The sequence below is a fragment of the Callorhinus ursinus genome, unplaced genomic scaffold (assembly GCF_003265705.2).
Source record: "Callorhinus ursinus isolate GAN/ISIS: 27379988/994484 unplaced genomic scaffold, GSC_fseal_2.0 scaffold22, whole genome shotgun sequence".
Classification (NCBI taxonomy): domain Eukaryota; kingdom Metazoa; phylum Chordata; class Mammalia; order Carnivora; family Otariidae; genus Callorhinus; species Callorhinus ursinus.
Window position 1 is genome coordinate 2,306,483 of NW_027397084.1, and position 16,082 is coordinate 2,322,564.

Below are 16,082 nucleotides of genomic sequence, written 5' to 3' on the forward strand. Positions count from 1 at the left end.
CGCGGGAGGCCTGCTTCTCCCTCTCCCTCTGCCTGTGCTCTCTCTGACAAATAAATAAATAAAATCTATTAAAAAAAATTAAAAGATCATGACTCCAGCTGGTCTCTGGTCTGCACAGACACACAGTCTAAGAAGACCACAAGGGTGAGTTCAGCCGGCTGGGAGCACCAGGGGGGCATTACGGGGGGCGCGTGACCTACCCCGATGCAGCCAGCGATGAGGCGTTTGAATTGGTCCTTCCGGCGCTTGTCAGCCACTTTCTGCAGAGAGGGGTTCAACAGCTTGCAGTCAAACTGGTCCAGAGAGTCCTTCTGTATGTCCGGGATCTGCTCCATCACAGCTCTGATCTCCAGGTATCTGGGACGCTGTGGAGTGGGGGTATAGAAAACCATGCCATGATGCAGATGGGGGCCCTGCCACCTTCCCCATCCCCCGCCACACCCATGTCTCGGGGCGGCACCAGCTGCCGGCTTTTATGACGGCTCCACTGTCTAGGAGCAGGCCCCGAGGGCTGAAGCTGCAGCGCACCCAGCCTCCGTGCTGTCTGACTCACCAGCGCCTCGTAGATCTGGAAGGCCAGGTGCACCAGGGAAGCCATGCAGCCGTCGTGCTGCCCGTGCGTCTGTAAGCCCTTCAGCACGCTGGTGAAAAGCCACGTGACAGCATCTGCGAGCAGTGTCCCTGACAGCACCTGGGGACACAACTGTGCTCAGGGCCAAAGGGGTACCCTCAGAGAGCCCCAGCACCGATTCTTCCAACCGATTGAATCCTCATGGCCCCAGCCTCTCGTAAGGGGTGAGGAGAAGGGGTGAATAACCATACTTGTTTGAGCAGAGGCCAGCAGAGCTGGGTGGTTGTCCTCTGGCAGGACAGAGTATCCTTCCAGGCAAGGGAATTGAAGGCTGTAATTAAGAGCGCCGTACAAACATCCTAGCGGGAAAGGATGAAGGATTACAATGAGAAAATGAACACAATTTTCTGAGTAGGCCTATACACGAGGAGCTGGAGTTTTCATAGGTAAACAGGAACGTGATAAAAGCAGCTACTGAAGACGAGCTTATTCCCTCTCTCTAAAAAACAATCCATACAGAAGAGAAAACCTATGTGTAAGGAGACCGAGCTCAGGCCAGGGGGCGGGGCTGAACACCATAACGTGCCCGTGTGTTTTTCTGAAAGCCTTTGCTTTCAGGGAGACACCTTGACCTCTCCCACTGTTTTCTGGGGGCTTTAGGAACCAGGAGCTTAACCCATACAAAGCGGCATTACCTAAAAGAATTCTTTGATGGCATCACAGGTTGAGAAAAGTGGAAGCTGGCGCCATACCCGGAAAACAGAAAAACCTCCCCTGCCCCCTCTACCCACCTCATGCTTCATTAGGCATTTGCCCAGATCTGTGAGCTCCGTCATGGTGGAGGGGGCGACCTCTGTGGCCATCATTTCTTCATCTGTAAGCAGAAAGGAGAATGTTAAGCTCCATCCTTTCGGAACAGAGAAGAGCAGGCCACCACGTAAGGGAAAGCTGAGTACCCCGGGCTGCCCCCACCAGCTGCCTGAGAGGCGCAGAAGCCCCTGCCCATGGCAGGTCTAGAGATGCACCTGGCTGAAGTTTGAAAAATAGTGGGAAACAGGAGATTCTCTGAACAGTTACTCAAAAAGCTGTGAACACTGAGGATCTTTTGTGGTTGAAGTATTTGAAGACCCCACTGTAGCAGGCACTAAGTTCCTGGGGATGTAACAGGAAGAGGATGAAGTCCCTTCCCTGATGGAAGTTTACATCCTAGTTAGGGAAACAGGGAATACATGAAGTAAAACAATGTCAGGCAGTGCTAAGTGCTATGAAGAAAAACAGAGCAAAGGAAGGACACACTGGCTGGCCGGGGTGGCTAGTTTTTCTAAGTTGGTCATGGAAGACCTTTCAGAGGTGACATGTGAATGAGGCAAAGGGACAGGCCATGGATACAGTTAGGAGAAAAGTTATTCTAGTAGAGGAAACAGCAAGTGCAAAGGCTCTCCGGTGGGAGTATGCTGGAGGAATACAGCAAGAGGGCCAGCAGAGAGATAAGCAGGCGGACATCTCCCCCAGCGCCGACTGCTGGGGAAACCGTTTCTACACGACCTGACCTGGATACAGAAGGGACAGTATTTCGGAATCTAAGGGCAGACCTCTGGAAGGCACACAGCAGGCTCACTTACCATCTCCATCTGTAGGGGGTGCAGTACCGTGGTCAGCACTTTTCTTTGAAACACAGCACACCGCTAAAGCAAGAAACTGGGGTTACTGGGCTTACTGCCACCATGTAACAGCCACCTCTGGCCAATAAATCCCGAATGGTCTTCAGGGCAGATGAAGATGGGGGAAAGTGGGGCACTGTCCAGGCACAAAATCACCTTCACCAGCAGAAACAGAGGTGTTTGACCAGACTGCTCTGGTCCCCTTTAAGTTCAATTAACTAGAGGGAAATGACAGAATTTTCTGAGAGTAGGTGACCAGGAGAGAATGGCTGATATGGATTTGGTCTGCTATGGATCTCAAACAAATGAATGACCAAAAAAGAAAAAAGAAAATTAGCCACCTTCATGTCCAAGTTTTAAAAATTTTCCCCATTTTGGGGCGCCTGGGTGGCTTAGTCGTTAAGCATCTGCCTTCGGCTCAGGTCATGATCCCAGGGTTCTGGGATTGAGCCCCACATCGGGCTCCCTGCTCAGCGGGGAGCCTGCTTCTCCCTCCCCCACACCCTCTGCTTGTGTTCCCTCTCTTGCTGTGTCTCTGTCAAATAAATAAATAAAATCTTTAAAAAAAAATTTTTTTCCCCTATTTTGACAAAACTAGGAAGTTACTCCTACTATTAATCCAAATTTCTCCTGCTATTTTAGACCATTCCCGCATATTCTGGTCTTACAAATGCAAATACAATACAGTTTACAATTCATAGAATGTCCTTAAGTTGATTTAAGGACTACCTGGCTTCTATCTAGTTAATTATTTCTTAATCGATCTGTCAGTAATGCTGTAAACATGCCTTAATGGGATTGGGTGAGTGACCAGTTCTTTTTCCAGAAAAAGTCTTCTCTACTACCCCTATGTCCCACATGCCACTTACTGATTAGGTCCATGACTTCTCGGGTTAACATCCTCACCAGTTGTTCTTCTAACATCTCTTGAGACTCTGGGTTGTCATCTGCAGTGTCATCTTCCCCACTGCAGGAAAGCAGGGGGCCAAGTTCCATGGGAGTGCAAAAGAAGGAATGACAAGGAAAACAGTGACCCTAACCACACCCCCTGTGCTCACTTCCTTCTCCTGGCTTCCTCTGGTCTACATTCCACACAAATGCTGGGAATGGGACAACAATGATCCCCTGAGGCAGACATTATATCCAGTTGGCTAGAGGTACTGGTGGGTAAGGTTGTCAGCACCCTCCTCAGGCAGCTGAAGATCCCCCCAATAAAGGCTTGACCGGAGTATGCCTAACGGTCACAGACAAGCAGTCTACCATCTAGGCTGAGGACGGCCATAACCTGCTGCTTCCTAGCCCAGATTGGCAGCGTTTTCCACCAAAAGCAGAGACGCTCCTTACCACAGCAGGCTCCTCTGGTTGATGACTTGCCATTTCTGGGAAAGCCTCTGGGAAAACAAAAGGGAAATAATGCTGATAGTGGGGAGGAGGTTGAAACATAATATCTAAGGTCCACTTCATGATTAGAATGAGCTGAGGAGGATTCTAGGTCTCAATGACAGAGCCCTGGGAAGCCCCACAAGGTTGAACCAGCAGATGCGGTTTCTAGAACCTCTCCCGCGCCCATGACGAGGACAGGGTATCCTATGCTTGGAAAGAATCAATGATACTGTAGAATTCCCAGGTCTCTCTGGACACTGTTCTCCACCTAGCTGGTCCTTTTGCTTAATCCCACAGTCAGGGAAAGAGACCCAGGGAAGACACTCCCCTGACCACCTCTCCTCAGTTAACTGGAGGTCAGGAGCAGAACTGGAGTCTGCAGGTCTTCATGGGCAACTGAACCAGTTTAGTTCTTGGGGGGTGCTCAATCTGCTGCAGCAAGCAAAGCCTGCTGTGTTGGAACCGCTGCACGGCCCTCTGGACAGGGCCAGGAGACAACACTTTCAGGAACTCCTGACTTGCAAGACTCATGAGAGGCCAACCTGCCTAAGGGTTCTCTTTGCTCCCCTTTCTGACCGATCTCTTACCATGTGGAGGTAGGTGAAAAGAGGTCCAAGGATTGGAGACACCAGGGCTTCGTAGTGCTCCGGGGGACAGAAGAGCACCAGAGGCTTCACAAAGACCCATGGCGCGGCGGGTTAAGAAGTTTTAGCACATGAGCACAGACCCCTCTCATTCTAAGGCACCCCTGTCCTGCCACATAGCAGGATATCCCTATGGGCAGAGTCAACCCCCAAAGGACCTGCAAGATGCCAAGGACATTCTGTGTTAATAGGCGAAAATGTGGGGCGACTGGGTGGCTCAGTCGGTGAAGCGTCTGCCTTCAGCTCTGGTCATGATCCTAGGGTCCTGGGATAGAGTCCTGCATCGGGTTCCCTGCTCAGCAGGGAGTCTGCTTTTCCCTCTCACTCTGCCCCTCCCCTCCACTTGTGCTCTAATAAATCAATAAAATCTTAAAAAAAAAAAAAAAGGCAAAAATCTTCAAGCTCTTTTCCAGAACCCCGGGCTGCTCAGGAATGGATACTAGGCTGCCCATTACAGACACTTATTTGCCCAGAAGGAAAAAAGAGGGGGAACACTCTCCTTTGCTAGTCTCCTTATAACTTCAGAGAAGAAAGATACTCTCAAAAACATTTAAAGGGAAAAAAAAGAGTCCAAATGAGAATGAAGTATGAGAGGAAGCACCCAACAGGATGCAGAAAAGAGATTAAAAAGCCAAAAAAACCTTTATCTTTCCTATTTCCAAGAAGTCGGGTGGTCAAGATTTACCCCTAAGGAGAACACTTTCCAGCCCCGCTGGCCTACCTTCCTGTTTTTCCTGCATTTCTGCCAACCTTCTTGTCCATTTCCTGTAGTTATCACACACTTGGGTAAATGAGCCCATCTATTCCACCTGCTCAGCTCTGTCTCCTCTGGTGCCTGAAAGCTGCTCCTGTCTGCAACCCTCCGGCCCTTTGGGTTTTGGGTTATCTAGGGACTTTGGAAAGGATATGAAGCATGGGTCTGAGTCGGTAGTCAGGAATATTGTTCAAGTTGACAAAGGCCGAGCTGAGGAGCTGAGTAGCAAGGTGCTCCACAGTGTAGAAGTCCTGCTGCATGGAAGGACCCGCCTTCCCGAGAATATGGAAACTGTAAGGGAAAATCACAGCCAGTGACAAACCCCACCTTTGTCCCTGCCAGCCCTGAATGCCCCAGGAATTTCTAGCCTATGCTAAGACTTCTCAGAAAAGCAATTGCATTTGGTTCGTAAGAGACCTTCAGCTCAATCAGTAACGCACCCCTCACCCGCCTTTAAGGGAACTTGATAGTAGATTTAGCATCTTTTTAAAGACAGATGTTGGCACCCGAGATCAACAGTAGCCTTCATTACTTCATAAGCAATATGGATTTACAACAAACAGTCTCTTTTGGTTAGCCTGGCTGACCGGAGCACTGGGTGAGTGAGGACAGTATCTGGGGTGTGGTGTGCTACGGGAGGGCCAGTTACCTCCCCATCCTATAACCAGGAGCCAAAGACAAAGTCTGGCTAGCGGCCTCCAGAGTCCTATTCAAAGTAGCTGAGTAGTGAGAGTTCTGAGAAAATGCAGCCTCACTCACTGGATCTTATACTGTGGTCTCAGCATTTTATGCACCAGAAACAGACAAGTTAGGCATAAAATCTCAAGTCATGGCTAGGGCGGAGACACATATGACAATTATAGAAAAGCAAATGCAAGAAAGCCAGCCAATTCACTTCGGTGTGACACTAGAATCATTGGCTTCCTGTCAAATTTTGGCCCCACCTTACCCGTATACTAGATGTCTACATCAGAAGCCCTATCCATGGCATTCCTATACTACGCATGTCCAAAAAGAGACCAGAGGGAAACAGCATCGGTTTCTTACCAGTTTTCATAGAGAGTGCAGAAGAAACGCTGCATTCTTTCCAAGACCGTTTTGTAGACAGGAGAGTCATTCAGTTCCAAGAGAGGTTGAGGTAAGCCTACAGAGAGAGATGGGTCGGGAACACGCTCTTCTGCTGCCAAGGAGACCCTACGGCAGGCAGATGAGTTTTGGGGGTGGGGGTGACAACTGCCATAAATGCGCAGCAGCTGGCCATGTCTTCTACCAGATGGAGGTGCGAAGAGCTCCCCTCGAAGTGACTGCTACAACACTGTTTTGGTAGGGAAAGGGGGAAGCTATTTCAGTACCCAGGACTTCAGACCAGGCCTGGGCGCCCCAACTTTTTGCATGGGTTTCTTCAGATGGTACTTGTACCAAAAGACACGGTGACAGCTCAAAATGATCTCTCCATAAAGCACCAGGGATGCCCCCCTCCCTTTTTTAAGTTGGGGAACCTCTTTTTCAAGCAACATTTTATGCAAAAGCCCAATATGTAAAGCAGATCATAATGAAACCCACTAATCACAGTACGACAGAGATTTGTAAGAGCCAAAAGATCTAGACTTCTCATCAGAGGCAGTTTTTATTCCAAGTCTTGCTCATGGCTGGAAGCTGACAGAGGGAACTGTTTGTCCATTCTAGTATGTTTTGGGTGAACATCTATTTCTATAGCAGGAATTCCTGGTTTAATTTGAATAACTGAGTGGCAGAGTAGGGGAGTGGGAATGGGTGGTGAAGCAACATCTATTTTTTATAGTAATTGCAAGACATTTCTTGGAAGTTCTATTTTTATTATTTTCTGTAACGTGCAGTGATGTGATGCCAAAAGGAAAAGGCCCAGGACCATGTAGGCCGAGTCAGACTCCAGAGCTCCAGAAAGGCCAACTGACACCCTTCTTTTCATGAATGTCACAGCCGAGGAATGCTCACTGGCCTGCTTACTCACAGCCAGGCCCAGGCAGAGGTTATGGCTAGGAATGAAGAGATACTGTGGGGGCTGTGATGGTGAGCCAACACAAAGCTCCAGAGATGGGTACAGGGTTTAGGCAACTGGATGTCTCTGGCTTTAACTTCTAACCACTGCCTCGCTCTGTGTGTTCCAGCCATGTGAGACACCCCTCCCTATTCCCTGGATATACCTCTTTCCTGCATGCCGCAGCATCTTATACCTGCCTTTCTATCTGCCGAGAAGGGTCAACATCTTCTCTTGCCCCCAGCCTGATGAGCTCCTTCCTACTTATCCTTCAAGTCTCTACTAGGAGGCAGTCCTTTGACTCCTCTCCAACATGGGTGAGGTTTCCCAATTAACACATGGCCACTTTCCTTCCCAGCACATATCACAGGATTGCACAGTTATTTGCTAATGGGAAAAATGAGTTAAAGCAGCATTTGAATCAAGGTAACAACTGGGAAACATGGTTTAGAATCTATTCCTTTAAGGTTTTTGATTATATATATATAATATATTGCTATTTAAAGCTATTTGAGCTTAACTGCTTTTAAGATTTATTTATTTATTTGACAGAGAGAGACACAGTGAGAGAGGGAACACAAGCAGGGGGAGTGGGAGAGGGAGAAGCAGGCCTCCTGCGGAGCAGGGAGCCTGATGCAGGGCTCAATCCCAGGACCCTGGATCATGACCTGAGCCAAAGGCAGATGCTTAACAACTGAGCCACCCAGGTGCCCCAAGATTTATTTATTTAAATGTATTTTTTTTTAAGATTTATTTATTTATTTATTTGAGAGAGAGAATGAGATAGAGAGAGAGCACGAGAGGGGAGAGGGTCAGAGGGAGAAGCAGACTCCCTGCTGAGCAGGGAGCCCGATGTGGGACTCGATCCCGGGACTCCAGGATCATGACCTGAGCCGAAGGCAGTCGCTTAACCAACTGAGCCACCCAGGCGCCCAAGATTTATTTATTTAAGAGTTTAACTGACTTAACACTTTTTTTTTTCATATGTGAAAGCAGGAAAAGTCTGCTAATATCCTTCAGGTCAAAAAGACCATGGTTTAGTTATAATCTAAAGGCTCTGACACACCCCTCTACCTGGAAGGGTTAACACAGTGCAGAGGGGGGTGGCAGAGGGGAACAACTGCCTTGGAAGACCCAAGATAATGAAGTCAATGCACTTGTTCCCAGAGACCCTGCAGGAGCTGCACAGAGAAACAGACAGTTGAGGTGGTGCCAGGCGAGGAGGAGCTGACAGTGACACAGGCACCCCAACGCTGCTGGAGGAGTCCATTAGAGGTAAGGTAAACTTCAAGGAAAGAAAAACAGGTTAGATTTCTTACCTAAAATTGCAGATTTCTCCGCTTCAAGCATATCCAGAGCTTTTGTGAAAGGCTCTGCCATCTTGGCCAGCATTTCTGGTGCATATAAAGTATTGTGAGTTCTGCAAGAAATAAGGATGCTATGTGAACATTTCCTAGTCAGCTGCACAAGGAAAGAATGGGTTTCACCCCATAATTCAGTGATACTACACATCCACATAGACGGATCTCCTGGCCAACGCTACTCCCCGGAGGGGAAATAAGATACAAATACTTAAATGTTTCCCTGGAAATGGGAATAGACTATTAGGCTGTATAGTATTCAAAACCCAAAAGCAATCAAGATGAGAAGCAAATCCTGAGACAGCTGGATGACAGCACAATCTAAAGCCAGAAATAGAAATTATTTTTTTAAGAGACTTTTTAAAATTTTTTTTATTTTTTTAAAGATTTTATTTATTTGACACAGAGAGAGAGAGAGCACACAGCAGGGGGAGCAGCAGAGGCAGAGGGAGAAGAAGGCTTCCCAATGAGTGGGGAGCCCGACTTGGGACTCAATCCCAGGACCCTGAGATCACGACCTGAGCCAAAGGCAGATGCCTAATGACTGAACCACCCAGGCACCCCAAGACTTACTTATTTTAAAGAGAGGGAGAGAGAGCCTGTACACGCCATGCATGCGAGTGGGGCGAGGGGCAGAGAGAGATGGAGAGAGAGAATCCCAAGCAGACTCCATGCCCAGGGAAGAGCCCAGTGCAGGGCTTGATCCCATGACCCTGAGGATCATGACCTGAAGGGAAACAAGAATCAGATGCCCAACCAACTGAGCAACCCAGGCACCCCAAAAGGGAAATTCTTTTAAATCTGAGACAATGCCTGGGCACTCCCAGTTTGCAGACTGCCGGTGAGAAAGGAGGAAATGTCAGAGGCTCTGTGCTTTCACAGGCGGGAACACAGAGCAGGTAATGAAATGCCCTCACTTTCAGATGTCTGGTATTCATTCTAAGAGCCTGGACCCTACAATGCTCTGACAGTTGCTTCTGCCTCCTGGAAGAAGAGTCACAGTTTCCAACAGAAGACCAAAATGCCTTACCTGAGCAGTCACTGGCTGTGTAGAACTAAGGAGCAATGACTATGGACCTGAGCTACCTGCCATCCACAGCTGTCAGCCCCTCCTCCTGCCGCCCCCAGCAATGGCACCACCAACAATCTACAGCCAGGGAGTGTAACTACCTGTTTTTTGTTTAAAAGTTAATTATAAAACATTTCAAACATAGGGAAAGTTACAAAAAAATAAAAATTGTACAAAATACAAAAGTTACAAAAAAAAACACCAGCAGGGTTAAATATTTCAGATGCACACCGAACAGATAATTTCAGACCATGCTTATTTAAATTAAAAAACACTCAACACTGTTTTTTTTAAATCTAACCATGTACACTCAGTACAATCATTTCAACTTTTAGAATGCCACTTAATTAATTCTAGTTCATCTCCCCACCTCCCTGAGGGCTAATAAGTTTGTCCCCTTTTCTAGCAATGAGCTTTTCTGCAGAGTTCTTGTGCACATGTGTGTTTCTCTATGGTAGACAGAAACACGTAGAATTGTTGGATACTTGTGCTTCGCAACTCATGTGCCGCACATGTCTTCTGGTCTGCGGCGTGACTTGCTTATACTAATATTTCCAATAGGCTTTATGCCCCGTTTTTTCCACTGTGGTTAAAATTCATATAACATAAAATTTATCACTTTTAAGTGTACAGTTCAGTGGTACAAATACACCCAGACTGTAATGAGTCTATTACATCCCCTATTTTTGGTCTCATAAAACTGCAGCTCTATACCTATTAAACAGTAGCATCCCATTCCTCCTTCCCCCAGATCCTGGCAAGCACCATTATACTTTCTGACTTTAGGATTGTGACCATATTTGGCATCTTGTGTAAGTAAAATCCTGTAGGATTTGTCCTTCTGTGACTGGCTTATATCATTTAGCACACTGTCCTCAAGGTTCATCCATGTTGTAGCATATTGAAGAACTGTCTTCCTTTTAAAGGCTGAAAAATATTCTACTGTATGTAAATATCACATTCATCCATCAACGGACACTTGGGTTGCTTCCACTTTTTAAGATTTTATTTTTAAGCAATCTCTACGCCCAATGTGGGGCTCAAACTCCCACCCCTGAGATCAAGAGGCCCATGCTCCTCCAAGTGAACCAGCCAGGCACCCCTGCTTCCACGATTTAGCTAGTATAAATGATGCTGCTATGAACTTGAGTGTATCAATAGCTCTTGAGACCGTGCTTTCAATTCTTCTGAGAACCCAGAACTGGAATTGCTAGATCATATGGTATTTTTATTTTTTTGAGGAACTATCCAACTGTTTTTTTGCAGCTGTCCCATTTTATATTCCCACAACTGTGCACTCCCACAATTCTTATTAGTATCTGCTTGATAGTGACCCGCATACTCCTTAGGCTGTTAGCTTCTCTTCAATCTTTTTCTTCTGTTCGTCAGCCTCATTAATTTCCATTATCCTATCTTGATTTTTTTAAAAATTATTTATTTTTAGTAATCTCTACACCCAATGGGGGGCTTGATCTCACAACCTCAAGATCAAGAGTCACATGCTCCTCTGACTGAGGCAGCCAGGAACTTACTTTCTTCTGCTCTGGAAATCTGCCTTTGAATCCCTCTAGTGAATTTTCATTTGTTATTGTACTTTTTCAGCTCCAGAATTTCTTTTTGGTTTCCTGTTAGGTTTTCTATTCCTTTATAGATATTTCCATTTTGTTCACATTGTTTTCTTGACTTTCTCCACATCTTTAGTTCTTTGAGCATCTTTATTTTAAAATCTTTGTCTAGGGACGCCTGGGTGGCTCAGTTGGTTAAGCGTCTGCCTTCGGCTCAGGTCATGATCCCGGGGTCCTGGGATTGAGCCCTGCATTGGGGTCCTTGCTCAGCAGGGAGCCTGCCTCTCTCTCTCCGCTATCCGCCCCCCGCGCTCTAATAGATAAATAAAATCTTAAAAAAAAATAAAGTCTTTGTTTAGGGGTGCCCGGGTGGCTCAGTTGGTTAGGCATCTGACTTAATTTTGGCTCTGGTCATGATCTCAGGGTCGCACTGAGCATGGAGCCTGCTTAAGATCCACCCCCCCCACTGCCCTTTCTCAGTCAGTTAAGCATCTGCTTTCCACTCTGGCCATGATCCCAGGGTCCTGGGATGGACCCTAGCGTCTCAGGCTCTCTGCTCAGTGGGGACTCTGCTTCTCCCTCTCCCTGCTGCTCTGCTTACTTATGCTGTCAAATAAATTAATGGAATCTTAAAAAAAAAAAAAATGCTCTCCTTCTTCCTCTGCCCTTCCCCACCCCACTCGCGCATGCTCTCTCTAAAAATAAACAAAGTCTGTCTAGTAGGCTTTTTAGATCTTTTTCAGAGATAGTTTCTGTTGATTTATTTTTTTCTTTGAACGGGTCATACTTTCTGTACATGCCTTCTGATTTTTGGTTGAACACTGGACATTTGAGTCTAATGATGTGGTAACTCTGAAAATCATATTCTTCTTCCCCATACTGATTTTTTTGATTGTTGTAGGCTGTCTCTGGGCCAAAGACCCATTGGGGTATAAACTTAAATGTTTTCTCAGGTCTTTTCTGAGCCTTTCCCTGGGTATGCACAACCACTTTTTAATTATCTCCATATATGCAATTGTTCTGGAATGCCCTAAACTTTAAAGTCTGGCTCACAAAAGGGGAAAAGTTGAAAAATGAAAGGGGAGGGGGACAATGGCCTTTTAAATCTCCTGAATGTTACTTCAGCAGGAGGAGAAGAGGCTTGCAACAATGTCTGTGTCTGCGCTGGTGTGATCAGAAGTAGCAATCAGTGATCAGAGCACAGATCTCCAATATTTAGTGAACTGGGGCCGCTGCTCCAAGAACACGTGCACAGCTGCCTGCCAAGGGGCTGGGGGCTAGGTAGCTGCTATTGTGCTAGGAGCCAATACTGACTTAAATTACCCACAATTTACCGTTCAAGTCTTCCTGGGGAAGGTGCAAGCCTTCAAGAGTCCAGAGTTCCAAAATCAGATTCTGCCAGTACAACTGTTATCTAGATGGGCTGACAGATTTCCTAGAGCTTCTTACCCTGCCAATCTTCCTGGGCTTTAGTTTTAACGCAAACGTACTGACCTTCACCATGGTTTGTTCTTCTTGTGTCTTAAGAACTCATTGACTATCCATTTCTTTTTTTAAAAGATTTTATTTATTTATTTGACAGAGAGAGAGACAGCGAGAGCAGGAACACAAGCAGGGGGAGTGGGAGAGGGAGAAGCAGGCCTCCCGGGAGCAGGGAGCCCGATGTGGGACTCGATCCCAGGACCCTGGGATCATGACCTGAGCCAAAGGCAGATGCTTAACGACTGAGCCACCCAGGCGCCCCTCATTCACTATCCTGATACCATAAATACAGTCTAGGAGTCTTTAGTGTATTAATCTATTTAAACTTCTTTTTCTGTATGATGACAGGTAGGAATCCACTCCCCCCCAACCCCATCCGAGAAAGCCAACTGTCCCTGCATGATGCGTTAAATAATTTAGGTTTCTTTTTCACTGACTTACATTACTTCGGTCATTACTTTTGTCATAAATCAGTCTGTCACACACACTCTAAGACACTTTTACCATTGCACTGAACCCATCATCACCTAAGAAAGATTTCTACTCAAAAACGACTAGTATCAGATTAATTTTATAGACCAGGAGTCAGATAGAATATATTGTAGACTTAACCAGCCATATGCTTTCTCTCCTGAATATGCCACTCTGCTGCTGAAGCACAATAGCAGCCATAGGCAATAAGTGAATGAATGGGCATGGCGTGCTCCAATAAAACTTTATTTATAAAATATGCAGAGACCCGTACTTGGCCCTTGGGCTGTGGTTTGCCAACCCCTGCTCTAGATCTAATTATTTATAAGAAATATAAAGTAAAGCTGACTAAGTTAAACAGTGTTATGGAGATGCAGTCAGCAAAATCCAAACTAGGGGAAACCGTACAAGTACAAACCTAGTTTTTTCACCAAATAAACTGAAAAGAAGACAGGGCAAATAACAAATTTAGACATCAAAGACATCTCAAACACTACGAACAGACCTAGTTTGGATCCTGAGTCAAACAAACAAAAAAAAACACCTAAAATATTTTGGGGACTCTTTGCACACTGATGGGACATTTGATGATAAGAAATTAGTTACTATTTTAAGATCTAACAATGGATCGGTAGTTTTTTTCTTTTTCCCAAAGATTTATTTGTCAGAGAGAGATAGAGCAAGAGCAAGCACGCATGCGCAAGGGGGCGCAGCATGCAGAGGGAGAAGCAGGTTCCCCACTGAGCAAGAAGCCTGATGCAGGACTCAATCCCAGGAACCCGGGATCATGACCTGAGCCGAAAGCAGCCACTTGACCAACTGAGCCACCCAGGCGCCCCCGGATTAGTAATTTCTTATTTGTAATTTCTACATCTGTGTTTACAAGTGCTTTTATGCCTATCTTGTCCTCTTTGGCACTGTCAATGTCTAGTTTTGCCTCCTCTGTGGAATACGGTATGAACTCCTTGTCTTATTGACAACTAAGCAAACGTATTTTGCCATTCATCTGTTTAAGTTTTTCAAAGAATCAAAGTAAATTCCTTTTTGATTAGTAGCATATTTTAGGACTAGGTTTTTTTTTTTTTTGTTTTTAGCTGGCCAGACTCTTAACTGGAGGGCTATGTACCATCTTCGGGAATCAGATGAGGCATGTTCTTATTCCAAACCATATTCTGAACTACTATTCACCAGTATCCCACTGGATAATGTGAATTCATAACCTATTTCCTTCTACAGTCCTGAAATTACACTGTACCTTCTCTCATTCACTCTTCTCCATGATTCCAAAAGGCTGTGTTAAGCTTCCTGACCTGGATTCTAGTACTTTGGAACATTCTGTTACCAGATAACTAGCTTTTACTGTGAGGACGAGATGCAAACCAGTGCCTTGTGCAGGCCCCCCCCAGGTTTTGTCTCATTCACAACAATCCTCTGGGGTTGGTGAGTTTTATTCTCCCCATGTAACAGATGAAAAAAGGAAACTGAAGTAAGGTTGTTACTTTGAGTAGTTGCAGCTCACGTAGTTGCCAATGATTTTAAGATAGAGACCTTTCTGGGGGCTCCTGGCTGGCTCAGTCAGTAGCGCCTGACACTCTTGACCTCGGGCTTGTAAAAGTTCGAACCCCACATCAGATGTAGGGATTACTTAAAAATAAAATCTTAAAAAAAAAAAAATGGAGAGTCTTCTGTGTTAACTCTTCTAGGAAATGAGCACAACCTTGGGGGCACAACTGCATTAAGCAGGACTTCAACAATGCTATTAGTGTGTGTTCATGCCCATGGCTTAGTAACTCCTGGCCACACCTAGGCTCAGGAAGCTCAGATAAATTAAGTAACGACCACAAGGTCACAGCTAAGGACACAGTCTTCTCTACCCCTGCCTTGGTACAGGAAGAGGGCTATGACCCTAGTGTGCATAAGAGTGTATCAACCCCCACCTTGTTTCTAAGTGTGTCATCCTCTTGCTTACCTTTGCTCATGCTGTTCCCCTCACCTTTCCTCTTCTTTGCCTCAATTGACTAATAAACCTTCAGACTTCAACTCCATTGTTAGCTGACCCTCCATTTTCTCCATCAGAGTTAAATGCTCTCTCCTCAATGCTCCTGAAGGCTATTTAATGAAGCCATCAAAGATTTACCTACTATCCTATGGTTTACAAAGGGTTTTCAGAGTAATGATTTCATTTGGTTCTCAGCAGAATGCTGTACATTAGTAAGAACTGATGTTTATTGAAGAAACACAAAGTCTAGTTTTGATATTAAAATAAAGCAGCCTTAGAAAATGACTGAGATTTGAGAAAATACCTCAAATAAATAAATAAAATCTTAAAAAGTATATACAATTCAGTGCTATTTAAGATATCACAATGTTGTCCAAGCACTAGCTCTTTTTTTTTTTTTAAAGACTGATTTATTTGAGAGAGAAAGTGAAAGAGTACGCTTGCACTTGCGAGCGTACAAGCTGGCAGAGAGGGAGAAGCAGACTCCCCGCCGAGCAGGGAGCCCAATTCTGGACTCGATCCCAGGACCCCGGGATCATGACCTGAGCCGAAGGCAGATGCTTCACTGTTTGAGCCACCCAGGTGCCCCTCAACTTTTAATATGTGAAACTTCAGGGAAGTCTCTGAGCAGGGAACGACAAGGGCCAATGGCAAGTCACATCCTTCATCCCCCCACCCCCCCACCTCCCCACCCCATAGCCATTAAGTAGGAACAGTTAAGTAGCAGCAGTTAATCTCCATTTCTCCCTTCCTCCAGCTTCTGGCAACACAAGTTTACTGTCTCTATGGATTTATCTATTCTAGATATTCCACATAAATGGAATTATACAATATGTGGCCTTCTGTGTCTGGCATCTTTCACTTAACATAATGGTTTTGAGGTTCTTCTACATTATAGCATGTTAACAATACTTCATTCCTTCTTATGGCTGAGTATCTGAGTTTCCACCGATTGGCTATTGTGAAAGAGTGCTGGGAGAACATTCGTCGGCAAGTATTTGTTTGTGTACCTATTGGCAGTTCTTTTGGGTATATGTGCAAGAGTGGAAATGCTAGGTCATGTGGTAATTCTATAATTAAATTTCTGAAAAATTAACCATTTTCT

General features: G+C 45.6%; 1 protein-coding gene across 3 annotated transcripts in view; it reads right to left on the reverse strand.

Annotated features, from left to right (window-relative positions):
- Positions 1–16,082, reverse strand: part of XPO5 (exportin 5) — a 53,532-nt gene that overhangs the window by 3,169 nt on the left and 34,281 nt on the right. For 2 of the 3 annotated variants that reach the window (XM_025890438.2, XM_025890436.2), the window contains 11 exons: positions 8,350–8,450; positions 6,061–6,157; positions 5,168–5,304; positions 4,203–4,300; positions 3,577–3,623; positions 3,102–3,199; positions 2,194–2,256; positions 1,363–1,445; positions 823–930; positions 554–691; positions 201–365 (listed from right to left, as the gene is read on the reverse strand). In XM_025890438.2, the coding sequence (XP_025746223.1) occupies positions 201–365; positions 554–691; positions 823–930; positions 1,363–1,445; positions 2,194–2,256; positions 3,102–3,199; positions 3,577–3,623; positions 4,203–4,300; positions 5,168–5,304; positions 6,061–6,157; positions 8,350–8,450 (1,135 nt within the window). Of the gene's footprint in view, positions 1–200; positions 366–553; positions 692–822; positions 931–1,362; positions 1,446–2,193; positions 2,257–3,101; positions 3,200–3,576; positions 3,624–4,202; positions 4,301–5,153; positions 5,305–6,060; positions 6,158–8,349; positions 8,451–16,082 lie in introns of all 3 variants that reach the window. The other variant, XM_073905005.1, reaches the window with a different exon arrangement.